Below are 27,268 nucleotides of genomic sequence, written 5' to 3'. Positions count from 1 at the left end.
CTGCTGACCTTTTGGTTCACAGCCCGATGCTTTAACACAGCGCCACCAGAATTCCTAGTTGTCCAGTCCTAGAACAAGAGTACTCAAAGGTGGACTTGGTTCTATTTTCTTTTTCCTTTTATGGTCCATTGTTTTGGTAAGAAGCCCTGGTGGCACAATGGTTAAGCACTTGGCTGCTAACCAAAAAGTCAGTTGGAACCCAGTGCTCTCTCCACTGGAGAAAGATGTGGCAGCAAGGTAGCTACAGAAGATAATGCCTATTGCAAGCACTGAAATTGCTCCCCTGTCTAAACAGCTGATACCCATCTTTTAGATAACTTCATCATAATATCAGCTCAAAAATATAAGCCAAGCTTGTTCATCTTTTACTTAACACATGATGGCACTACATGAAAATTATAACTGCACTTTCCTTGCTTTCACTAATGAAAATTGGTCTATGATGTGCTGAAAGACTGTTTTTTCCCCCCAGTTTCTTCTTTTTCCGCCTTTAGCAGAGTAAGATCACACAGTCTGCCTTGAACAATGGAGTCTCTCACATATGAACGTATTAGTCTCCCTCCCCCATTTTGGTTCTCTAGTGCTGCTCTAACAGAAAATACCATAAATGCATGGCTTTAACAAACAGGGATTTATTTTCTTACAGTTTAGGAGGCTAGAAGTCCGAGTTCAAAGTGCCAGCTCTAGGGGCTAGGTGAAGACCCCTAAACCTTGGGCTTCAGCTCTGCCTTGTGCTTCTGGCCCACTGGAGCTGGAGGTGTCTCTTAACTCAGGAAGCTGCTGGCTGCTGAGGCTGACAAACCCAAGGTTGACAAGTAAAATGGCACAGTCCCAAGAATATCAAGCAACATACCAGGCCACTAGTCCAATTCCAGAAACAGTCTCAAGATTGGCAGACAACATGGCAGGCCACTGAGATGAAGACTTGGCCAAATGCAGGATCCAGATGTGCCAAAAAGCTCAGAGACCTTTCCCAAAGCTGCTTCTTATATACTGGAAGCAGACCACATCCCTAAGGCAGCTACTCTGCTGCTCACAGCAAACACTGTGGAGTTGATTACTAGTCTCATCATGAGGAATCACTACATCCAGCTGCTCAGCCACTCAAAACCAAGGCCCAGGCAAGTTGACACATAACTTTAACTACCACACCCCACAAGAGAATGTAGAATTATTTTTTTTTTCAAATTGTGATTTGGGTGAAAGTTTACAGAGAAATCATGTTCCATACAACAGTTCATACACATTTTGTTTCATAACATTGATTGCAATCCCCGTAATGTAACAGCTCTTTTTCCACTTCCTCCTTGTGGTTACCTTTGCCCTGTGTCCTTTCCTGTGCATTCCCGCCTTCTTAGCTTTCTCTTGATGCAAATACTGCCGTTCTGATCCCATGGTTGATTGTTCTAATGAGTGCATAAAAGTTTTAGTTTTAACTTGCTGAATGACCTCTCAGCTGATAATGGAAACTGCCATGGTTAATAGAAACTGCTGGTTGGCACCCCCCTTCAAGTGGCGCCCAGGGCACGTGCCATACCTGCCATACTTTAGATAGCCTTTGTGTGGCAGTCTGTTTCCATAAAGATTGTTGTTGTTGTTGTTGTTTGCGTCGAGTCAGCCCTGACTCATAGCGACCCCTCCTTGGGTTTCCGAGGCAGTATCACTACGGAAGTAGGATTGCCCAACCTTCCTTCCGAGGAGTGGCTGGTGGGATCAGCCTTGGAAATCCTATGGAGTAGTTTTACCCTTTCTTATAAGGTCCCTATGAGTTGGGATGAGTCGGGGCTGACTTGACAGCACATAACAACAACAACAGAGAGCAATGAATTATTGTTTCAGTCTGAGCCTTGGTGTTTTCCCAGTCCCATCTGGGCTGTTTAAAATTCCACAGTGAAACACTTGGCTGAGAGATACAGTCATGGGCAAGTGCTTGCCAGATACATTGCTTGAGGGCAGTATTTCATGATTACATTTTTTACACTTGTGCACATATTGGTTATGTCTTTGACAATTCTCAGAAGTATTTGTATTTATAATCTTATTATTTTGCATTTTCCTATGTTTCTCCTGGCCATGAGCCATCTGAGCCCTGTCAAGGCGGTATGGGTGCAGGTAATGACTGCCTGGCCCCTGGTCTGTAGACCAGGCGCTGCCCTGGTTCTGCAGGGCCACGGGAGGGCAGGGAAGGTCGCCTGGGGGGCTTTAAATCTCTAGCTAACTCAGCCAGACACCCCTGCTTGCTGGCCTGGCCAATTGCCTATTGTGGCCAGCAGCCGCCAGGCTCAGGTGAGGCTGCCCCGTAGCTGCGGGGCATGTGTTGTGAGGACCAGTGGGCAGACACGGAAGCCCTAGGGCTCCCAATGTATTTTCCAGCTCTTAAAAGGCCCAGGTTTTTGGTTTTGATGTTGTTGTTGTTGTTATGTGCTGTCGAGTCGGACCCGACTTATAGCGACCACTCCTTGGGTTTCCAAGGCAGTAACACTATGGAAGTAGATTGCCCCATCTTCCTTTTGAGGGTCAGTTTGCATTCTCCCTGTCCTAAACCCCAGGAAGGAGCTCTAGTGCCATAGTGGTTAAGGCATTCTAACCAAAAGATTAGCAATTTGAACCCACCAGCCACTCTGCTGGAGAAAGATGAGGCAATCTGCTTCCATAAAGATTTACAGCCTTGGAAACAAAACAGGGCAGTTCTGCTCTGTCTTATAGGGCCACTGCCAGTCAGAACCAACTTGATGGTATTGGGTAAGCCCTGGGGATCAGCCGCTCTCCAGGGAACCATGGTTCCTTTTGAAGAATGCCATGTAGAAACCAAAATCTGGGTGTGTTGCTGATTAGTTTTACTGGCTGCACTTCTGCTCTGCCAAGGACTTAAAATGTGATTCCAGTGAAACTAGACTGACAGACACCTCCTTACACCCACCCTCATCCCAAATGAAAGATTCATTTCTAGAGCAAGCCTGAATCCAGGGAAGTTCCTGGCTTCTCCATGGCTTACTCCCCCAGCAACCCAGAAAGACATGGACCCGCCTAACCTCCCCAGTGGATATATCCTGGGCTCAGTGTGGGCTTCCAACTGTAGAAAACATCTCCAAACAATTGGAATAAAGTATTAGAACCTGAGACTTAGCTAGTTGAAGGGTCAGCATGAGAGGCAGGGCTGAAAAAAAATATGTCTAGGTACAACTTCTCATATCTAGCTTGACTAAAAAGACAGTTAATTTATCCCTGTTCTATATTCAGTGTACAGAAAATATATATGTGTACACAGCACTACAGTTTAATGGAATGACCATAACTTTGAATTTAACCAGAACTGGGTTTGAATCCTTAAACTGCTAAATATAAGCCCTGTAACATAATCTCTGGGGAGCTCTGGTAGCATAGTGGCTAAGACACTTGCCTGCTAACCAGATGGCTGGCGGTTCAAACCCACCAGCCACTCCTCAGAAGGAAGTTGGGCAATCCTACTTCCGTAGTGATACTGCCTCGGAAACCCAAGGAGGGGTCGCTATGAGTCGGGTTTGACTCAACGGCACATAACAACAATAACAAGAACAACGTAATCTCTGAGCATGGTCCCTTCTCTGTAAAACGAGGCTAATAATAACCATCCCGCAGAATTTTTTCAGAGGATTGGAGAAATGTGTCGAGAGGAGGACATTAACATACAGTAGCATTCAGTAACAGCTTATCCCTTTAATATAGCGCTTCATTACTACTGGGGACAGCAGCTTCACTTGTGCAGTCCTGTGGAATCCAGCAGATTTTGCCCAAGAAAGTCAGCTCGCAGAGGCTGTGGGGTCAAGTACCTGCTTCCAGTACCAGTTGAGACGATTCGGACTCATGGCAACCCTATGTGCGTTAGAGTAGAATTGTGCTCCATAGGGTTTTTCCAATGGCCGGTTATTTGGAAATAGATTGTCAGGCCTTTCTTCCAAGGTGCCTCTGGGTGGGCTCAAACCTTTGGTTAGCAGCCCAGAGCATGAAACACTTGCACCACTCAGAGCTTCCGTGGCTACCTTCTTACTAGTGATTTATAGACTGCAAAACTGTTTTCTTTCATTATCATCTATACCCACTGCCATCGAATCGATTCCAATTCATAGCAACCCAATAGGACAGAGCAGAACTGCTCCATAGGGCTTCCAAGGCTTTATAGGAGCAGACGCCCTCATCTTTCTCTTGAGGAGTGGCTGATGGGTTCAACTTGCCAATCTTTTGGTTCTGTACCACGAGTTCTTGTTTTCTATACTTACTTTTAAATATTGTTTCTTTCTTCCAGTCAACCTGCAACATTTCAGAAATATCACCAAGTGAGTCTGCTTGCAAGATTTAATCAAGATCTGGATAAAGTGGCAGCCATTTCCTTAGTGTTCTCCACAGGAACTACAGTAGGCCCAAAGTACAAGCTCAGGATTCTCCGAATGAAGTTACGGTCACTTGTCCATCCAGAGAGGTAATCAGTAGGCTGGGTTTGACAAACCCCTGTTTTCTGAAGATGTTGGGTTTTGTCCCATCTGCTTGGTATGATGTTTTAATAGGACTCCCATCAATCAATAATGAAGGAAGTGAAAGGTTTTTGTTTTTTTTTTTAAAGTCTTGATAAAAACAAATGGTCTAGTAATCCAAAAAAGTCATACTGGTATATGTTTAGATAAATGGCCCAGTAATCTGGGAAAATAATGTTATATGCTTACCATTAAGGAGCTCTGGTGATACAGTGGGAGCTCTGGTGGCATAGTGCATAAGGCATTTGACTGTTAGCACTGCCACTCCTCAGAAGGAAGACTGGGCAATCTACTTCTGTAGAGATATCCAGTCAGAAACCCAAGGAGGGGTCGCTATGAGTTGAATGACTAGATGGCAGTGAGTTTTGGAGGCATAGTGCCTAAGGCATCTGACTGCTAACTAGAAGGTTGGTGGTTCAAACCTACCAGCCACACCACGGAAGGAAGACTAGGCAATCTATTTCTGTAAAGATTTACTGCCTCAGAAACCCAATGAGGGTCGCTATGAGTTGGAATCGACTCAATAGCAGTGGGTTTGGGTTTTTTGTTTTTTTTTTATGTTTACCATTATATGATTCCTTCCTAACCACCTACACTGCTTGTTAAGTTGAAAACCTTTTTGTAGAAAAGAAAGCCTCATTTAATTTGAAAACTGATAAAACAGAGACTTGTATAAAAAAGATACAGAAACATTGGTATATTTCATTTCAGTGATAAAGTATAAAAGTAGTATATCAATGTTAAATTTTTTTAATTTGATAACTGTACTGAGAATATCCTTGTTCTTAGGAAATTCACACTGAAGTATTAAGTGGTAAACAGTTATTCTCAAGTGGTTCTGAAAAAATAAGAACAATATGTTTGTGTGTGTGTAAAAACAGATTAAGAGAGAGAGAGAGGGAGGAATTGAGGAAGGGAGGGAAAAGGGAGGAAGGGGAGGAAGGAAGGAAGGGAGGGAGGGATGGAGAGAATGATTTTCTTTTTGAAGTACAGAGCTGTGTTGGTATGTATGTTTTGTGACAAATGCCACTCCACCATGCAGACTTAGCATCCAGACTATGGACAGAGACAGGAAGTGATGTAAGCTGCTAATACTTTATGAATTCTTTCTTCTTGGTTCAGGATACCCTAACAAACTTCATAATGAGTTTCTTCTAAGAAAACAGTCATTGCATCTTAAAATTATGGGACTTTTTAAATACTTTTTTCCTGATTATCAAAGGAATACATGTTCATCTCATAAAATCTTGCAAGTACAGAACATGTTAAGAAGCAGAAAATTATCGCCTATAATGTCATTATTCAGAGGCAAACACTTATTTTTGGTTATTTCTTTCTGTTTCTGTTTTCTTTAACTTGGTTGAAGTTGCATGGCAAATAACATTTTTCATCCTGCTTTTTTGTTGTTTCTCTCTTATATCATGAGCATTTTCCTGTATCATTAGAACTAATCACTAAATAATTTTATTTTGTGGAGATATAATATAATGTACTTTACTAGAATGTGCTGGCTTTGTTATTTCATTGACAAGCATATTTTGTCTTCTTTTCACAGGCCCCAGTTGTGCCGGTATGACCTTGTATTGATGGAAAATGTAGAAACAGTCTTCCAGCCTATTCTTTGCCCAAAGTTGCAAATGTAACCTACATTGTGGAAACACATGGCACCTGTAACATCAAGAAAGCTACAATGACAGGCTTTTTTAAAGCTGTGCTTTCCCTTTTCCACAAGGCACAAAAAGTACAGAAAGGCCAGGATTTTTTTCAGTAGCGTCCTATGGATGCCACCTGACAAAATGTCAAATGACCTTGTGATTATAAAATCATCGTGGGATGGGAGTACCTAACTAGGGCAGTCAGAAATAGCCAGGCTCTCCACAGCATGCTGCTTGGTTTGGCTGCATCCTGAGGCCTCGTTTGTTCCTTCCAACCTAAACCTGTCGATTCCGCTGCCTGTCACAGGGACAGTTCTGCCCGTCCCTGCAGGGCAGGTGTCTTAAAGGGAAGGACTAGCTGGAGACCACACTTTGGACTTGACTCCACGTTCCCTGTGACAGATTCCTGCAGGTCCTGCATGTGGTACAAGGGAGTAGAAACAGAGCTACCTCACAGGGTTGTTGTGTGGGCTTGGCAGGCAAGTCTGTGAAGGGTTCTTTGAAATCCCGTGGGGGCACATCCCTGTGATGTTTGATAAATGTGAATATACTTTTACTTATTTTGATACAGCTTTTCTAACACGCAATAAGGGAGCTTCTCCTTATCAAGACCAGCTTCCCTCTTGGGCTGCTTGCTGGGCTGGGGGAGGGGCGTGGCAGGAAAGAACCACCCGGGGTTCCCTGGAGGAGGTGGGGATGGGCCACAGCAAAGCAGGCAGCTGCTGAGACTGGATAGTAAGTGGCTGGAGAAAGGAGCACAGATGAAGAATTGAAGCAGCCTCACAGCATGGTGACAGGGATGAAGAGAGAGGCAGGAGAGAAAAAGCAGAGCTTGTTTTTCACTTAGGGTGGGGAAGGAGCAGGCAACCCTCATAAGCAATCCTAAAAAAAATGTTTATTTGTACTTATTATCAATGCAATCCATGGCTATTGAAGGAAGTATGTAATCCGTGGTTTTTGAAGGAAATTTAGAAGCAAGATGCAAAACGGAAAAATGTCTGTCATCCCATCTCTTGGAGGTAATTAATGTTACAACATTTTGGAAAGATGCTAGTAAGCAAATTGATTTGCTGATGTGAATTCAAAGCGTAAACTTTGATCTTGGTGCATCTGAGGCCTCAAGTTCAAAGAATTCTCAGGCTTCCCTAGAAGTAGGTATGATCCATGAATTTGGAATGATACCAGCAGTCAAACCAAGAGCCCTGGAGAGCCCAGGCCAAGCAGGCCTTAACCAAGAGGGGATGACCACTCAGTGTGGGGCTGAGTGCAGAGCCAAAGGGGTGGGCATGATTCCCCTCCAGTGGCCACTGCAGGAAAGTTCCTGGGTTCCCTGAGTGCCACAGGCCTGGCAACCTCCTCTTCATTGATGGAATGCTCTTCTACTGCTTTCTGTGAGATAAGCCCTTATTTTAAAGAAATCCTAAAAAAAAAAAAAATTGTTTTTTAAACTAATGGCTACCCCATGTGTGTCAGAGTAAAACTGCTCATTGGGTTTTTGATGTTATGACCTTTCAGAAGTAGGTTGCCATGCCTTTTTTTCAGAGCATCTCTGGGTGGTTTTGAACCACCCACCTTTCAGTGAGTAGCCAAGTGTTCCTCAGCCAGTAGGTGGTCAGACTTCCAGGAGAGGAACCAGGCCTTGGATCCTTGGATCCTTCTCTTAGGGTTGGTGTCTATCCTGTTCTAGTCAGTTATGATTGGGGGAGAGTAGAGGAGCAAAACCATGTGGTCTTCAGAATAACTCATTTCCATCGCTCTGAGCATGTCCAGTTAAGCTGTTGTCCTTGAGCAGACTGCAGGGACATGTACTGTAAACATGCAAGGCTGGTGCAGCCTGCAGGGGGTGAACTACTTGGTTAGAGTTGGCTCTGTGAGTGCTGGGTTGGGGGCCAGGAGGGTTGAGGAGGCTGAAATCAGGGAATGAAGAAGGATAGGGCTTCTTTCCTGAGCAGGCAGGCTAAGTAGGAAGAGTCAGACAGGAGTTCAGGGGCAAGTTGGGGGGTGGCAGGCAGATGCTAGGGTAGCAAGCCTGTAGGAGATAGGGTTAGAATCTCTCGAAAGAGCTCTGTTGAACGTTCCTTATCCTTGTATTGGCCCAGTTCTACGAACCTGAGGTCTCCCTGCTGGATTTCTTCATGGACCCTGATCCTGTCCACGGGTTCTTTTGAAGACATCTCTCTTGAGTTCTCAGCTCCCTTTTTTCTCCATTTCTCATCCAACATCTCTGAAGGAGCCATCTTGTTCTCTCTCACTGCTTCCACTTTTTCCTTACCAGTCTCAAACTTCTTTCTCAAAAAGCTCAGTGGTAGAATTCTCACCTTCCATGGGGGAGACCTAGATCTGATTTCTCGCCAATGCACCTCATGTGTAGCCAGCACCTGTCTGTCAGTGGAGACTAGTGTGTTGCTGAGCAGGTTTCAGCAGAGCTTCCAGTCTAGGCAGATAAGGAAGAGGGGCCTGGTGACCTACTTCTGAAAATTAGCCGGGAAAGAACCCTATGGATCACAATGTTCTGATCTGAAACTGACCATGGAGATGGCACAGAACCGGGCATTCTTTTGTTCCATTGTGCATGGGGTTGCCATGGGTTGGAGCTGACCTGACAGAAGCTAACAACAACAATGGGGGAAGAGATTACGCTCTTGTGTTTTTGCTAGTTGTGTCACTTCCATCGACTTACTTAACTCCTCCTAAGCCTCAGTTTCCAGAACTATAAACTGGGTGTAAAAAGTCCCTACTTCGTGGGGTTGTTATAAGGATTAAATAAAGTAATGTATGTATGATGGAGTCTGGGGTCTACTAAGTGCTTAACAAATGTAAACACCTGTTACTTCCTCTCTCATGGTCCTCCTAGGAGACCTTCTTCACCCACCCATCTTTTCAACTGTCTCCCCTAGACAGATGACTCCAAATCTGAATGTTCAGTCTAGACTCTGGGTTTTCACCTGCTTGTTGAGAGGCAGCATGGGACTGAGGAAAGAGCTTGGGCAGGAGCAGGCAGACATGGGCTCGAGTCCTACTCAGCACTCAGAGCTGTGGACTTTGAGCAAGTGTCTTCATCAGAATACCTGTTCACCCACTCATTGATAAATAGGATAATGATTCTTGCTTAGTGAAGTAGAATAAGTTTCTTTATGTCTATTCTCTCCAAAGAACTTATCATGCTCTATAACTGTTAAAGGCCATTGAGTTGATTTTTGACTCATACTGACCCCATGTAACAGAGTACAGCTACCCCATAGGGTTTTTGGCTGTAATCTTTACTGGAGTAGATCACCAGGCTTTTCTCCCATGGAGCTGCTGGGTGGGTTCGAATCACCAACCTTTCAGTTAGCCACCAAATGCCTCACCATTGTGTCACCAGGGCTTCTTGTACTCTGTCATTGTCTGCTTTATTTCTTTGCTTGGTACTATTATCTCTCTTCATACTCTTCCCCAACCAAAGGAAAAGTAGAGCCCTTGAGTGCAGGGATCTCGCCTTCTTGTTCACTACTTCAGCCCCAGCATACACTTGGCACAGGCTCAGTGACATTACTTTCCCATTCACTTTCTCTCTTCCTATATTCTTTTGTCATCTCAAAGTCAACATGTACCAAACCAAACTAATCCTTTTCTTCACTAAAGCTGACCCATTAATTTAACAGATGTTTATTAAGTGCCAATTATAAACCAAGCACAAGACATTTTCTCACTCATGGGAATGTTTGCTGTCTACTGGAGAGATGGTTAATGACACTGGAGCACAGTACTTGCAGTAATAGTGCTGCGGACACTCCCCAGGGAGCACTAGACACAGAGAAGGAACAACTATTTAATTTATTTATTTATGTGATTTGGGTGAAGATTTACAGATCAAATTCGCTTTCCATACAGCCGTTCACATATATTTTGTCTCATGTCATTGACCACAGTTTACCACATTGCAACAGCTCCTCTCCCACTTCCTCCCCATAGTTACCTCTTCCCAGTGTCCATCCCTTCATACTCTCCTGCCCCTTGAGCTGTCTCCCTGTGCATAAGCAGCCCTTCCTTCTCCCATGATTGTTCTCTCCAGGGCGTGTGTCTACTTGAGGTAAGTGTTTAACTCACATGCCTATACTTTCTTTGGCTGGAAACCACAGGTGTGGAGGAACAACTATTTGACTATGGGGTCTGGAAAAGGCTTCTTGGAAGAGGTGACAATTGACCTGGATGTTGATGTAAGAGTCAGGATTTGCCAGGAAGGGAAGATTTGCCAGAGGGAGGGAAATTTGTCAGAGGCACAAACTACATGGTGTAATGGAGGATTTAAAGGAGAAATGGGAATGGCAGGCTGAGACCATTTTCTCCCATTTTTAAAAATGGAAGATTTTCAATGTATACAAGAAATAGAGAAAATGGTATACAATTCACCTCCATGTACCCATAAACACCCAGCTTCAGCAATTACCAGCTCATGATCAATTTTGTTTTATGTATAACTCTACTCACTAACCACCCCCATTGCATTATTAAAAGCAAATCCCCGACATTTAATCATTTCATTCATAAATACACTACAGTATCTTCAAAAAGTAAAGTATATCCTTTTTTCTCTATTTCTTAAAAAATGAGTCACTGTGTACTCTAACACTGTCTAGAAATTAGTTTGATTTTCATCTTAGCCATCTATATCTGCTGATTGCATCATATCAGAATATATAGAGTTCACTCTTTCTTTTAGGAGGCTACCTAATATTCCACTTGTGAATATACCATAATTAACCTAGCTCTAATGACATAGTGCCTAAGGCATTTGACTGCTAACCAGAAGACTGGCAGTTCAAACCCACCAGCCACTCCTTAGAAGGAACACTGGGCAATCTACTTCCATAGAGATACCACCCAAAGGAGGGGTCGCCATGAGTCGGGATTGACTCGATGGCAGTGAGTTTGGTTTTTGAATCCCTGGTGGCACAATGGTTAAGCACTTGGCTGCTAACCAAGAGGGTAGTGGTTCAAACCCACTCAGTGGCTGAGGGACAAAAAGCTGTGATCTGCTTCCATAAAGATTACAGCCTAGGAAACTTTATAGGGAAGTTCTACTGTGTTGCCTGGAGTCACTATAAGTTGAAACTGACTCAATAGTACCTCAACTGATGAACATTTAGGTAAAGGTTTTCCCTGCTATCTGAAAGAAGAATGTTCCTATGAAACTTTGTAAGTCAATGACATAAAGCAAAGAAGCAATTACTGTGAATTTTTTAAAGCATTTCTTGATCCTAAAAAACCCTGCCAAATCATACCAAATAACACATAAAACATAAAATAAGACTAACATATAATGTTCATAGACACAGTTCAAAGCTATGCTGGCTTTGTTCTGAGATGCTGAGTGTAGTTCCTGGGGAGGGAGGTTGGTGACAGCAGCCTCACTGCTCAAGGTGTGTGTTGCCTCTTTACCAGTTGCTGCAAAACAACTGCTGAAGCCTAGTTTTGCTTTTTGCAAAAGTGAAAATCCTCTTTCATTTTCTTCTGGTTAGTGGAAATAGATACTAATGTAGGCCTTTTGTAGAAGCTGAGTGGCATAAAGTAAACTTTTGAAAAGTGAGGGATAACTGTAGTTCCCAGTCTCTTACTGTCACAAAGTTGAAAGGATACCTTGAACATACATCTTTGTCCACCTGTGGGCATATCTGTAGGTTAAATTCCCAGTCATGGAATTGTTGGGACCTTTCTTGTTGTTAGGTGCCATTGAATTGATTCCGACTCATAGTGACCTTATGTACAACAGAATGAAATACTGCTTGGTCATGTGCCATCCCCACACTTCTAATTCGGACAGCCTTCTTTGTTGGGCCAAAGAAGTGTTTTGAGTGCTATGATGAGGACCCTTTCTCACAGATGTCCAGATTTGTGACACTTTGGGGTCCTCTCTATCCTCTCCTCTTCATTTAATCAGTTACATGTCCTAACAACTCAGCTTCTCCCAATCTGTTGGTCTCTCCCTCCCTTCTCACAGCCATGGTCCTTGCTAAAGCCTTCATCTTCACTGGCCAGGACAATCGTAGCTCTCACCACATTTTGTGAGAGCCAACATCCCAAATGGGACTGAATCCTTCTTCTTTTGCTTAAACACATCTGTGATGTCCTACCATCTACAATATTAAAAATTTCAACTCTTTAGCCTTCCTTTCAGTATGTTCCAGTCTTTCCCCAATTTCTCTCACTTCTGCACTTTGGGCTTCACTGAAACTGGACCTGGGCTTACTTGGGCCTTGGGCTCTCCCTCCTTTCTCTGCTTGTGGAGATCTCCCTCTTTCTTTAAGGTCAGCTCAACTTTCACCTCCTTTATGAATCCATGCAGCAGGTAAAGGCCTCTAGTTTTTGGCCTGGGTTGACTTGGGCTCTAATCCTGGCTCTCCTTTGGGAGATATCACTTAATCTTTGAGACACAGATTTTGCATGTTAAATAAAGACAAAAACATCTACCTTGCAGGACTGGTGTAGCATTAGGGATAACTGGCGTGTAGTTGATGCTTAATGAAAGGTAGGTATGATTTAGTCTGTTGTCATTTTCACCGGGTGGACTTTGGTTGGAACCCTGGTTCTACACGGACTGCATTTGCCTTGTGTTATAGCTGGTTGGAAGGAAGATGGGGCAATCTACTTCGGTAGTGATACTGCCTCGGAAACCCAAGGAGGGGTCGCTATGAGTCGGGTCCGACTTGACGGCACATAACAACAACAACAACAGCTGATTGTGGGCAGGGGTATCTTGACCGCAAGCTCAGTGTGGGCAGAGTTCATGATTTACCTCTGGAGGTCCTAGTGCCTTACATAGAGCCTGGCCCTATTGGTATTCAATGCCAGAAATGAATGAAGAAAGAAAAATAAACGTTAAAAAGACACACAGACAAAAGAAAAGAGAGCAGACAGAGAAAAGCACTAGAAAAGTTTTCTCTGGAGTCCGGAAGGAGACACAGAGAAGGTGGAGCCTGGGCCGGGAGGGGAGTGGCCTGGATCCGGGGCGGGGCTTGGCAGGGCCCCGCCCAGGTCCTACTGCGATTTTGCTCCGCTGGCTCAGTCCGCGCGCAGCGTGGTCCCGACCGTGCCATAGGCTCTTCGTCTGGCACGGTCCGGGGTGCGGGAGTCGGGATGCGCCCCCTGCTCGGCCTCCTCCTGATTTTCGCTGGCAGCACGTTCGCCTTGTATTTGCTGTCGACGCGACTGCCCCGAGGGCCGAGACTGGGCTCCGCGGAGGAGACTGGCGGCAGGTTCGTGGCGGGGCGGCGGGAATTGGAGTTTGGCTCAGAGGAAGGGAGCCAGGTTCTGGTTGGGATCTGGGAACCGGAGATTCGGGTTGGGTTGGGATACGGGAATCACTGCCGAGAATCGAGGTCCAGGTCTGGTGTTCGGGTCCGTGCCTGCCCCGTTTCAGACAGGCCGGGTGGATTTGGAGCCTGGGCCCCCCCGGTGGGTCAGAGATGCTAGGAATGTACTGTCGGGCGGGCGGCGGGTGCCTTCGGGGTGGGCGCCTTACCAGGCGGAGCCTGTGTTCGCGCGGTGGCGTCGCCTCTATAGCCGAGTTCTCAACGTCTTCCCAGTCCCACACCTGACCACTTTTTCCAGCCGACCCTCGCTCCGCGTTAGCTAGCTTCCTTCTGGCCTCTTCTCCACCTCACCCATTTGCGCTAGGTCTGCCCTTGGGACTTTAAGGCATTCGGTCTTCGGGAGACGTCTTGCATGGACAACTTCAAATTATTCACGAATTGATTCATATCTTCCCCTCCTGTTTCTTTACTTTTTTCCTTCTCAAAAGCAACTGGTCGAGCAGGAGGTGGAACACCTACCAGGCTGATTTGTCGTTAGTACTGCAGACATATATAAAACTCCTGGAAATGAGCCTGACTCCTAGCATTATGCTGTCAGGGGATGTTGCTTATACTTGAATATTAGGACAACTGTTTTTGTTACTGTATTCTTTTGCTCTAGCTCAGAGGCCTCTGCTGTGGGTGTCAGACATACTAAGAGAAGCACTCTGTTGAGCAGTGGGAGAGTTTGCTCAAATTGATCATTGATGGATTCAAAAATTGTTCAGTTCACAGAGGCAACGTAGACTTTACACTGTCACCCTTGAACAGGATTCAGAGTGCACTGAAGACCAGGTTAAGAGCAGGATGAAACAACAGGTTCTTTAAAAGGGTTGGGAACGCTGATGTATTATAAGAAATTTATGTTTATCATGTGGGACTGATATGCTTTCCGGGAGAGTCTTTAATTGGCCTGTGTGTGAATAATAAAACATCTTTTACCTAGTAACTCAAGAACAATGAGAAGTCTGAATGGCGCTTGACCTAAAGCTTGGAGTGGTGGGGAGGAACAGCCTAAAGGAAAAGAAACGTAGAACATTCAGTACTTGTCATTTGCTTCGTTCCAGAGACTGTAAAATATTCTCCAGCACTAGCCTCTTATTTTTATGATAAGGAAACTGAGTCCTAGAGTGTCGTACCAGGGCCCAGGGTTGCCCAACAAATGAGACAAACTACACTCTCTGCTAGTGCATGGGTAAGCCCTTTACTCACAAGAGACAGAGTGAGATCAGCTTCAAACGTGGGCACTGGTCTCCCATGGCCGGCAAGTCCCTCCTTGTGGCCGGTGCCAGGCACGTGTTCTACACACAGTCTAAGGAGACCTGATTTCTTCCCCTCCAGGAACAGTATTGAAGTGGGGTTGGCAAGGTACCATATGGTACCTGCACATGAGAAAGAGACAGAGAAAGTTACTGTGTGCCCAGAGCAGGGAAGAAGGCTTCTCCAGTAAGGAGAAGGGACTGAAAGAAAGAGACCCTCCCCGCCCCCCCCAGTTCCCAGCCTCCTTATCAGAGAATGTTCTGGGCCCACGGCTTCTGCTTAGGTAACACAGATAGGATATATGGAAGCAGACTGCCCTCCCAACACAGAGAGTAACCCAAGGTCATATAATTGGATAGTAGCAGGGTTGGGATGCTCACCTAGGTCTTTTGTTTCCAGAGTAGGGCCCTTTTGTCTGCCTCTTCTGTCACCCATCATCTTTGGTTCATATGTGTGTTCTTAACAGATCAGATGATGGGTAGTATTCTAAATTTACTTTGGAAAAAAGGCAGCAGCAAGTGACTTTCTTAGGCACTAGGCTGATAGGAATGAACTTATGTTTCCATCTCCTCCAAACTGCCAGGTCGCTGTGGTTCCCTTCAGACCTGGCAGAGCTGCGGGAGCTCTCAGAGGTCCTTCGAGAGTACCGGAAGGAGCACCAGGCCTATGTGTTCCTGCTCTTCTGTAGCGCCTACCTCTACAAACAGGGCTTTGCCATCCCTGGCTCCAGCTTTCTGGTAAGTGTCCTTCTGTGCCTGGCTCTGTCTTTGTAGAAGGGCCCATATACTGCAAATCATACAGACCCTAGGACAGATGATTGCCATTCCCATTTGTTGACAGCTTCCCCTGTGTCAGGCACTGTCCTAGTTGTGCTACCTGCATGACCTTACACCTGCCTACTCCTCACTTATCAACTATCTCATTTGGCATTTCACATTTACAGCAATAGTGAAAAAATACATTGTCTGACTATTTTGCACATTAATGACACAAGCCTGGTAGTAATGAATGCTGAGGTCCCTGACAGGGTCCATGACCAGCAGACCTCATGTACACATAGAAAGGAAGCTTGTATTGTATGGTAGTTAACCACCTGGGAGGGGAGAGGGAATATGTTTTTTCTGAGCTGCTGGAGTGCCAGGAAGAGTGGATGGGAAGGTTTGAGTGGGGCCAACAGGAACGGGACACTGCCTGACAGATCTTGGTGGCCACAGGAGGCTGAGGCGAGGGTACTGGCAGCTAGTATCCTGAGGATGGCAGGGCTGGGCCAGGCCATGGTTAGAAGGAGCCCTGAGATGGGGCACTCAGGTGCCCAGGGCAGGCTACCTGGGTGGGGGAGGGTCAGTGGGTGAGTAGCCAGCTGCAGCTGCAGTTTAAGGTCAAGGACAGAGGCTGGGCTTGGCCATCATGGTCTTAGAGGAAACTTTGGATTGTAATTCTCACGGGGACATGGGGGCAACTCATGGTTACTCAGCAAGAGCTGGGGGATGCTCAAGACAGAAGGCTGGCAGGGGCACCCAGCAGGCCGCATGTCCCCCACTGCGGCATCCAGGCCATGCCCCTGCCCCTGACAAAGCCACCAAAGGTGTTTTGGGGTCATTGAGGGGTTGAGCTGGTCCACCCATCCTGAAAATATGGTGAGGACAGGAGAGAGGGAGGACCCTAGGAGTGGAGATGGGGGCAGTGCTTGGACTCTGGCTCTGGAAGACTGAGTGGCCCTCCCCTGTAGGCAGTGTTGGGGCTTAGTATTTCTGAGGTGATGTGGAAGAAGGGGAGGTGGCAGTGGCAGGTGACCTTATCAGGATGTCCACTGTATGGGCAAGGGGGTGAGGTGATGTGGTTATTCTCCATTTTCATATGACACTGATTTTCACATAATGACTGGTCTTTGGAACCTAACCATGTTAATAAGTGAGGAGTGGGTGTTTGTTGTCTTATAACACATTATAATGTGAGCACAATTTTCCATATTTTAAAGGTGAGGAAACAAGTAGTGCGAGGTTAAGTGATTGTCTAAGCTGACATGGTGAATAGGGGGCAGGGCTGGGGTCTGCCTTTACTCTCAGTTAATGCTGCTTTTGTTTCTAAGGCATCGATAGCATTGGAAGCTGTGTTGGGAAAGCTGGTTTGGTTGAACTCAATCCTTAGAGTTCTCATAATCTGCATTTTGGCACTCTTTATTATTATTATTATTTTGTAAAAATTATATATAACAAACATTTGCCAATTCAACAATTTTTACATGTTCAATTTAGTGACAGTGATTACATTCAGTACATTGTGCAGTCCTCACCACTATCCTTTTCTAAATTATTCTGCCACCATTAAGAGAAACTCAGTACCCCCTAAGCAATGACTCCCCCTTTTTTCCTCCCCCTGACCCCTGATAACCTCTCATAAACTTTGGTCTTTATTCATTTGCCTGTTTGAGATAAGTGGAATCATCCGGTATTTGTCCTGTTTTACTCAGCATCATGCTTTCAAAGTTCATCTATGTTGTAGCATGTATCAGGACTTCATTTCTCTTTATGGCTGAGTAATACTCCGTTGTATGAATATAGCACATTTTATCTATTCATCTGTTGATGGGCATTTAGGTTCTTTTGGTACTGTTTTTTATTGTTCTTTTCTTTATTTTTTTAATTGATCTGTTTTCTCCACTAATCTGAGTTCCTTGAGGGAGGGCTTGTTCCTTTGGCTCAGCCTATGTATTCCTTTGCTTGGTTCAGGGAAATGCCTTAGAAATGTCTGGTGAATAAATGAAAGTGGTTCATGATAATGTTGGGCTGAAGAGGCTCTGTGTCTCCCAGGTACAGAGAGGACAAATGATTCTGATTTCCCAGGCAGCACCCACTGGCTGTCAGGAGCTTCAGGGTTAGACCTCACGTGTGCTCTGGCTGTTGCGTGTTTCTATCAGTTGTCATTTCCGGTTATATGGAAGAATGTGTGCTTTCCTCCTAGCAACATTTTAAGCTGTTTCCTGGATATGGATGTATAAGTTAGGGCTTGAGTTGGGTTTGAATCCCAACTATATGATCATTGTCAATCCATTTAACTTCTCCAACCCTGTTTCCTCAGCTGTAAAATGGAGATATTCCTCCTTCACTCCCTAGGAGTGTTGCATGGGAGGATTGACTGAAACAGTGGATGCAGAGGACCTGGCACCATGATGGAGCCTGGCACACGGTTTTGAATGAGTGAATGACCAAGCAGGAAGCCCGGAAAGCTTCTTTCTATCTGCTTCCCTTCCCTACCCAGCATGTTGTCACTATTCTGGAATCAGGCTGGATCTGCTAATATAGTTTCTTTGTTACAAACTGAAAGAAAAACCCAAATGTCCATACTGAGAGAGACAGGAAAGGTAGGTGGGGCTGGAGGCTGAGGGCTTTCAGCTTGTGGTTGCCCCTGTGCCCTGTCTTCCCTCTTAAGATGGTCCTGCTGCACTGCTATTCCTGGGGACTTTATACCCCAGACCTGCGGGTGAATTCAGGGTCTTGTGTTATCTTGGGCAAGACACTTAAATCTCTCACCTGTAAAGTGGGGCCATGATAGTAGCCATGCCACTGGGTTGTAGTGAGGATTAAATAAGATACATAATCAAGCACTTAGCACATAGTAGATAGGTTGGTGGTTCGGACACACCCAGAGGGACCTTGGAAGACAGCCTTGGCAGTTTGCTTCTGAAAGGGCACAGCCTTAAAAACCTATGGAGCAATTCTACTCTGCACACATGGGGTTGCCATGAGTTGGAATTGACTTGACAGCAAATAATAATAACAATGATGATAGCTATTCAGCAGATTCCCTTTTTAATTTCTCTAGGGTCCCATGGTTGGCAGGATGTTATCTACCAGATATACACAAGTATTCATTCACTTTTCCATTTTTGTTAATTTATGAGTTTTTTATAGTGTCAGAGCACTGGTCAACGTGGTATACTCCATTTGCAATTCCAGCAAAAATCAAAAGAACAGGACATTTTATATAGCTTGTGTTATTTCATTAAGAAGTTCATGGTTTGTTCTTGCCATCTGAAATAGTAAAATTAACTTGTGAGTTTCATTTCTACCTTTTGGAGACCAGTGATCATGGGACCTACTGCAACCCATGCAGTGGGCTGGGTGCTGTTCACATATGTCTTATTCATTTCTCTCTTGCCTGCTGAGGTTTTCATACTTATCCCTACTTTAAAGGCGAAAAATCTGAGGCCAGGATTGTAGTTCTCAGCCTTTTCATTTGCCACTTTAAAATGAGAGTTGAGCTTAGGCTAGGAAAACCACTCTCTGGCTTCAGGGCCTGGTGGCCAGTGACTGCCAGATATTCTCATGGCTGACAGTTTGTTCTCTTTGCAGAATGTTTTAGCCGGTGCCTTGTTTGGGCCATGGCTGGGGCTTCTGCTGTGCTGTGTGTTGACCTCATTGGGCGCCACATGCTGCTACCTGCTCTCCAGTATTTTTGGCAAACAGCTGGTGGTCTCCTACTTTCCTGATAAAGTGGCTCTGCTTCAGAGGAAGGTAAGAGGAGGGGGTACATGGCATGGTGGGCCCCCAGAGTACCCTTGTGGGATTTTCTACAGTGTTCTTCCATCCTGCCTTGGGAAGTGTCTCGTAGATACTAGGGTCTAGGGGTTCTTTTAATTCCTCTAGGAGACACAGATCTGGGATCATATTGCAGTTCCACCATTACTGGCTCTGTGACCTTGAGCAAGTTCTTCACTTCTCTGAGCCTTGGGTACCTCAGTTTTTAAAATGGGGAAACAAACTCTATTCTGTAGGGTTGTTGGAAGAGTTGGAAACAGAATATGTAAAAGTGTCTAGATTAGTACCAGGCACTAGCAGGTTTTAATACCTAGGTATTTTTTCTGTTTCTTAACGTCCTTGTCTTCTTTGGCTGCAGGTGGAGGAGAACAGAAACAGCTTGTTTTTCTTCTTACTGTTTTTGAGACTTTTTCCAGTGACACCAAACTGGTTCTTGAACCTCTCGGCCCCAATTCTGAACATCCCCATTGTGCAGTTCTTCTTCTCTGTTCTTATTGGTAAGCTGTAAGTCCTCTGAATTGTCATGCTGGGTGAACAGCCTTAGATATCAGCCACATGACTGTGGGCCCACCTCTCAGAGCACAGCTCTTGAGGAGCATCTTCACACTGTAGGATCTAAAGTAATTATGCCTGATTTCAATTCTACTGAGGCTTGAACATGAAAGCCTATGAAAATGCTTTTGTAAGAACTAACCATTTGTTCTACAAATGTTTTGAGGCCTATTGGGCCAACTCTGTGCTTGGCACTGTGATTAGGAGGGAGAATCCTGTGCAGCACATGACATGGCACAGAGTGTGTACTCAGTCAGTGCTGGTAGGACAAGCAGGGTTGGGTAAAGGTCAGAAGAAAGGAACAGAGCAAGGAGACTTCCTGTCTGGCTTTGACCCCTTTTCTGATTAAGATCTGCCTTAGGAAGAGCTGAAACTCATGAGGTTCATGCCTTTTGACAATTATACTTACCGTTGGTGGGCTGCCAGGCCAAATGAGGGGCTGGGAGTTTCTCAAAGTGTTTCTCAAAGTGTGGATCATGGACCACCTTTCTAAGAACGGTAACATCAGGGGGCTTGTTAAGAATATAGATTCTGGGCCCCTGCCCAGACCTATTGAATCAGAATCTTGGGGGTGGGACCTGGGAATATGTTTTTTAATTCAGTCGCTAGTCAGTGGTTTTCAAACTATGCCAGTCATCTGGGGCACTTTTAAATATCCCTACATTAAGGCCACAGGACACAATAATTAAATCATAGTCTTTGGGGATTAGTCTTTTTTTAAATTTCCAGAAGGTTGTAATGTCTCTGAGTAGCAAGTCCCTAGCAGGCATTCTGCATATAGTGAAATTTGCAAACTGCTGGCTTAATGATTCTAAAGTCTCTCTCAGTGTTAATAACATCCTCAGTATTGCTTTCTCCACAATAGAAACAGTTGCGTTTTTGAGCCTAAAGTAAGGATATCCTTTTTTTTTTTTTTTCTTTTTTATTTTGGGGGCAGAGTCAAGTCATTTATTTGTTGTTTACATGAAAACAGAAAATATGGGGTGGGAGGGAGAATAAGGAGGGAGCTAGCTACCCAGCTGCTTAGATTTTTCTGAAGCCGGAATGAGGGCAGCTGGTTTCAAAGTATAAATCTGGGTCCCCACAGTAATAGGGCAGTTGTGATTGACCAGAAGCATTTTATTGAAGCACCATTTACTAAGTCTTACCCAAGCTAAGCAGGTTTAAGGTTACATTAGAAAGTAACACTGTCTGGAGTATTTTTTTCTTAAGAGCACAGAACTGAGCTGACATGCAGCAAGGATGACAAGTAGCGTGGGGCCAGGCTAAGAGCTGAGGATCAATTCACGAAGAGCGAGCGGGTGAACTCGATGTAGTCAAAGGCTGTGGGGAGCTCACGGCCTTTGCCATCCACATAGGGCTTCATGTGGGAGACACAGTAGTCTGCTTGTTCCCGAGTCACGTTCTGGTATAACTCCTCCTTGGTCACGTACGGCTTTCCCTCTGAGCTGAGGGCATGGAAGGTGCTCTCGATTTCCTCACTGGACTTGACATTCTCACTTTCACAGCTGATCATGAAAGCAGGATATCCTTTTCTTAAATCTTCTTTAGATCATGGAGGGAAAGACAAGTCAGGTCTTCAACGTCAAACATAACATATCTGTGGGTGAGCAGCTACTATTAATAGGGAATGCCTGAGAGAAATTGAAATCTGGAAGGGAGATTTACCACAGATAATTCTCATTGTACTTACTTTCAGACAGAGTGTCTCAGCACCTCAGTTAATAAGGGCTGTTAGCTTGTGACTGACCTAGGTGGCATTAGGTTTTGGAAGACTCTGGAGATTGGGGTCTGTCTCAACCTCCTATCTTGACAAGCCATGTGATCTTGAAAGGTCTGTGATCTTGAGGCTTCATCTACTAGAAATGGAATGGATTTTCAGGGGTCCCAAACCAGTCAGAATCTGTGGGGAGGGGCTTTTACAGTATAGCTTCCTGGACTCAACCCAGTAGCCAATTAACAAGAATCTTTGGGGTGGAGTCTAATAATCTATTTTGGTTAACAGAGGATGATTATTCATCCAGTCTGTCCAGCCAACAGTTAGACTTTTGGGATCTATTAGGTTTGATGAAGTCTTAGAGAAGGGAAGGAACAGTGAAGATTATGAAAAGCAGTACTTTTTCTAAAAAGCTGAAGCTGAAAACAATGAAAAGAAGTCCACACAAGCCAAAATACGGCCTTTAATATATGCCACCTGATTTTAGAGACCATCTGAAGAATAGAGTTGACACATTGCACACTAATGACCAAAGACCAGATGAGTTGTGAGATGACATCAGGGACATTCTACATGAAGAAAGCAAAAGATCATTAAAAAGACAAGAAAGAAAGAAAGGACCAAAATGGATGCCAGAAGAGACTCTGAAACTTGCTCTTGAATGGAGGGAGAGTACTAAAGCAAATGGAAGAAATGACAAGATAAAGGAGTTGAACAGAAGATTTCAAAGGACAGCTTGAGAAGACAAGGTAAAGTATGATAATGAAATGTTCAAAGACCTGGAGTTAGAAAACCAAAAGGGAAGAACACTCGACATTTCTCAAGTTGAAAGAACTGAAGAAAAATTCAAGTCTTGACTTGCAATATTAAAGGATTCTATGGGCAAAATACTGAACAATTCAGGAAATATCAAAAGAAGATAGAAGAAATATAGAGTCACTGTACCAAAAAGAATGGGTTGATGTTCAGCCATATCAGGACGTAGCATATGATCAAGAACTGATAGTATTGAAGGAAGAAGTCCAAGCTGCACTGAAGGCATTGGTGAAAAACACGGTTCCAGGAATTGACATAATATCAATTGAGATGTGTCAACAGATGGATGCATTGCTGGAAGTGTTCACTCATGTATGTCAAGAAATTTGGAAGACAGCTACTTGGCCAACCAACTGGAACAGATCCATATACATTCCCATTTCAAAGAAAGGCATCCAATAGAATATGGAAATTATTGAACAATATCATTATATAACACACGAGTAAAATTTTACTGAAGATAATTCAGAAACAGTTGCAACAGTACATTGACAGGGAACTGCCAGAAATTCAAGCTGGATTCAGAAGAGATGTGGAACTAGGGATATCATTGCTGATGTCCAATCTTGGCTGAGAGCAGAGAATACCAGAAAGACATTTACCTATGTTTTATAGACTCTGAAAAAACATTTGACTGTGTGGATCCTAACAAATTATGGAGCATTGCAAAGAATGAGATTTCCAGAACTTTTAATTGTACTCATGTGGAACCTGTACATAGGCCAAGATGCAGTCATTTGAATAGAACAAGGGATATTGAATGGTTAAAAATCAAAAAAGTTGTGCATCTTGTATCCTTTCACTATACTTATTCAAACTGTATGCTGAGCAAATAATCCCAAGAAGCTGTTGTATGAAGAATGGGGCATCAGGATTGGAGGAAGACTCATTCATTTAACAACCTGCAATACACAGATGACACAGTCTTAGTTGCTGAAATTGAAGAACTTTTGAAGCACTTGCTGATGAATATCAAAGACTGTAGCCTTCAGTGTGGATTACAGCTCAACCTAAAGAAAACAAAAATCCTCACAACCAGACTGATAGTTCAGTTTGTGCGTCAACTTGACTGGGCCTGGTTGAGTGGCTGGGCAGCTGGTGGTAGTTATTCCCCATGAGGAGACTGGCAATCAACTCCATGGTGGGATCTACCACAAGCAGCTAAGTAGCTGCCTTTGGGATGTGGTCTGCTTCCTGTATATAAGGAGAAACCTTGGGAATGGTCTCTAGCCTATGGCACACTTGGACCCTGCAGGTAGCTGTGTTGTTGCTCAGCAGCCTGCTATGCTCTGCCGACCTTGGGACTTATAGTGGACTTAAGTTAATGGCCTGCCGTGTGCCTTTTTACTTGTCAACCTTGGGGCTTCTCAGCCTCAGCAGCCAGCAGCTGTCTGAGTGAAGAAACATCTCTAGCTTCAGTGGTCCGGGAGTAGGAGGCAGAGATAGACCCCAGGGTTGAGGGACTTTCACCCAGCCCCTAGAGCCTGGCACTTTGAACTTGGACTTAAAGTCTCCAAACTGTAAGAGAATAAAGTCCTGTTTGTTAAGGCCATCCCATTTGTGGTATATTTCTTGTCAGAGTGGCACTAGGTAACCAGAACACAGACCAATAAGTAACATCATGTTAAATGGAGAAAATACTGAAGTTGTCAAGGATTTCATTTTACTTGGACCCACAATCAACACCCATGGAAGCAGCAGACAAAAAAGTCAAATGACAGATCGGGAAATCAAACAACATATTGCATTGGGACAAATCTGATGCAAAAGACCTCTTGAATGTGTTAAAAAGCAAAGATGTCACTGTGAAGACTCAGGTATACCTGACCCAAGCTATTGCATTTTCAATCACATATGTTATGAAAGCTGGACAGTGGGTAAAGGAGACCAAAGAATGGATGCTTCTGAATTATGGTGTTAACAAAGAACATTGAATATACTGTGGACTGCCAGAGCAAATACAACTGGCACAAACAAATCTGTTCTGGAAGAAGTACAGCCAGAATGCTTTTTAGGAGGGAGGATATTGAGACTTCATCTTAAGTACTTTGGGCATGTTATCAGGAGGGACCAGTCCTTGGAGAAGGACATCATGCTTGGTGAAGTAGAAGGTCAGTGAAAAAAAGAAAGACGCTCAATGAGATGGATTGACACAGTGGCTGCAACAGTGAGCTCAGACATACCAAGGATTTTGAGGTTGGTGCAGGACTGGGCAGCGTTTCGTTCTTTTGCATAGGTTTCTTGTGAGTTGGAACCAACTAAATGACACTTAACAACAAAAATTTCTAAAAAACTGGTTTGTTTTTATTTTATGCATACCATAAATCACAGAATGATGGTGTTTCCTTTTTTACGTTGGCTGCTGGGCTCTTGCAGCCAAATTTGGGGCCCACTTCTAGCAAATGGGTGACTCTTACGCATGCTTGTACTAAATTCACTCCATGACTTATTCTTCAGCACTCATTTTGCTGTATACAATTATTTTTAAACTGTTATCTTATTAAGTGTATACATTTTGTAAACTACCTGAAGTTCTTTGTTTTGAACAAGGGAGGTTATAGGGGAAGTGAGGGAAGGAGGAGAAAGGGTAGGAAAGGAGGAGGGAAAAAGTAATAATAGGATTTGGGGTCAGGAGTCAGGCAAAAAACAACAAGAACAACAACTGGAGGACCTGTTCTGAACTCTTGGTGACCTTTTTGAAATCTCCCTCAGTTCTCCCACATCCAGTAATGGGCTCTCTTCCTTTTCCTCCTTTCAGGTTTGATGCCATACAATTTCATCTGTGTGCAGACAGGCTCCATCCTGTCAACTCTCACCTCTCTGGATGCTCTGTTCTCCTGGGAAACTGTCCTTCAGCTCTTGGCCATTGCCCTGGTGGCCTTAGTTCCTGGGACCCTCATTAAAAAATTTAGCCAGAAAAACCTGCATTTGAATGAAACAAGCACCACTAATCATCTAAATCATAAAAAGGACACATGATCTGGACTCTCTGGCTGTCACATCCATGGACTGTAGTGCTTATTTATGAAATGGGCATGGTGCTCTATGCCCCTTACTGGTTTTTAAATACCCTAAACCAATGATTCGGACACTCTGTTCATCTGTGGGCAATCTCTTGTCATAAAGGATAGTCTGTGTTCTAGAAGGTGAATTATACTGTTTGTTCTCAAACTAGGTCTGGTGTAGCAGGACATTCTAGTAAATGAATGGCCTCCTAGAAAATCCTGTCTATATTGTATTGACTAACAAGGGAACTCAGGATAGTCTGTTTGTTGTATTTGCCTCTTGCCAACCCCTAGGAGAGCATGCTAATTGTCCTTCTCTAGGGTGTCTTTTGCAGTGGCAGGCTATTGTGGCAGGGGTCTCTTGCTGAGTCCCTTGCTGATATTATTAGGGTAAGTGATGACATATGAACCGACATCACTTCTGTTAGTCTGTTGAAGAGTGTTTTTTCTGTCATTTTTTTGTTGATGATCTACCTCTTCCATAAGCCGAGGGAAACAAGCTGACAAACTGCACAAGACGTCATGGTGATTTCTGTGATGTCTTCAGACACACTGACATTACCATGTATTGACAGACCTCCTCATGGTTGCATGTCCTGACAATTAAGCTCATTGCAAACAGACTATTGAGTATGAGTGGAGCAAACTCTGTTATGGAGAAATTCTTACCCATCTGAATGGGGCAGGGCCCTTGAGCCAACTGAATCAAATGACCTTCTGTACATTTTCTAATCTGTTCTTCCTGCATATGTGTTCCTTCAACATTCTGCTACTGGGATGGGTTCAGCACACTAGGATATCAGCCATTGTACTGTCTGAATGTTTTTCATTTTGCTATTTGCCAAGATAACTGAAGAATAATTTTATCTCTTAATTCAAGAAGAAACACTTGGCTCCTGATTTGTGTGTGTGTTGTATTTCAATTATCCACAGCCCTCATTGCTTCCATGGCTGGAGTACTGAGTTGGCATAGATCTGGATCAATGTTCCAAGGACAGAGGACCTTAGCACCTACACTGACCATCTCTGCGATCCTGTAGTGACAGGAGTAACTCATCATCGCTTACCAGACTGCTGCCCTTGGGCATCCTGCTGGGCTTTCTGCTTGACTTGGCCAAGAATCTTGCCAAGAGCTTTAATCTAGGCCTCTTGTTCTACATGAATTCTTGGGAATAGTCATGTTGGAAGAATGGACTTCCCAGGTTGTGTTTTTCGGTCATGGTATAATCCTTTCACACCAAGGATTTCATTTGAAAAATGTGTTTCTTTACAAGAAGCCTTGATGGCAAGAGTAAGGGTAGGGCGAGGGCAGATTGGACGTAGAAATCGTGGCTCTCTGTGTTCTCTGGAGGGGGAGGGAAAGAGAAACAGGAGCTTTGTGTGTGCCCTTTGCCCTTCATTAGGATCCTAAGATTTTCCTCCCCCAATTTTGCAAGAGTGTGCCTTACCAGTTTTGAGTTTACAGGCAATCAATTTCCCAAATAAATGGATATAAATGTTCTGTGTAGTGCTTGTTTGTATATGTTGCTAATTTTTACCACCCCTTACCAACAGGCTGGAAATCAGACAATCCAAAATGGTGTCCTAGCTTTCCACTTTCAGGCTTCTTAACAGCATTACTCATTGGAAATCAGGTTTTCATTTTTGTCTTTTTCCTCTCTGCTCACTTTATAGTGGGGATCACTAATAAGGGAGGACTAGGAGCTCTGGTAACATAGTGGCTAAGGCACTTGACTGCTAACCAGAAGGCTGGCGGTTCAAACCCACCAGCCACTCCTCAGAAGGAAGGTTGGGCAATCCTACTTCCGTAGTGATACTGCCTCGGAAACCCAAGGAGGGGTCGCTATGAGTTGGGGCCGACTCGATGGCAAACAACAACAACAACA

At 44.3% G+C, this 27,268-nt stretch overlaps 2 protein-coding genes across 2 annotated transcripts in view; both read left to right on the top strand.

Annotated features, from left to right (window-relative positions):
• Positions 1-6,151, top strand: part of LIPH (lipase H) — a 34,652-nt gene extending 28,501 nt beyond the window's left edge. Inside the window, exons 8-9 of the mRNA XM_007936031.2 lie at positions 4,283-4,456; positions 6,064-6,151. Of these exons, the coding sequence (XP_007934222.2) occupies positions 4,283-4,456; positions 6,064-6,151 (262 nt within the window). The remainder of the gene's footprint in view (positions 1-4,282; positions 4,457-6,063) is intronic.
• Positions 6,152-13,279: 7,128 nt separating this feature from the next.
• On the top strand, positions 13,280-25,356 carry TMEM41A (transmembrane protein 41A). The gene is made up of 5 exons (XM_007935963.2): positions 13,280-13,398; positions 15,338-15,491; positions 19,107-19,268; positions 19,651-19,789; positions 25,136-25,356. The coding sequence occupies exons 1-5, from the start codon at positions 13,280-13,282 to the stop codon at positions 25,354-25,356; spliced, it is 795 nt and encodes a 264-aa protein (XP_007934154.1).
• Positions 25,357-27,268: the final 1,912 nt, after the last annotated feature.

The sequence above is a fragment of the Orycteropus afer genome, unplaced genomic scaffold, assembly GCF_000298275.1.
Source record: "Orycteropus afer afer isolate SDZICR_OR568_19922 unplaced genomic scaffold, OryAfe1.0 scaffold00032, whole genome shotgun sequence".
NCBI lineage: Eukaryota > Metazoa > Chordata > Mammalia > Tubulidentata > Orycteropodidae > Orycteropus > Orycteropus afer.
The sequence above is the reverse complement of the archived record's forward strand: the minus strand, read 5'-3'. Positions and strand labels throughout refer to the sequence as shown.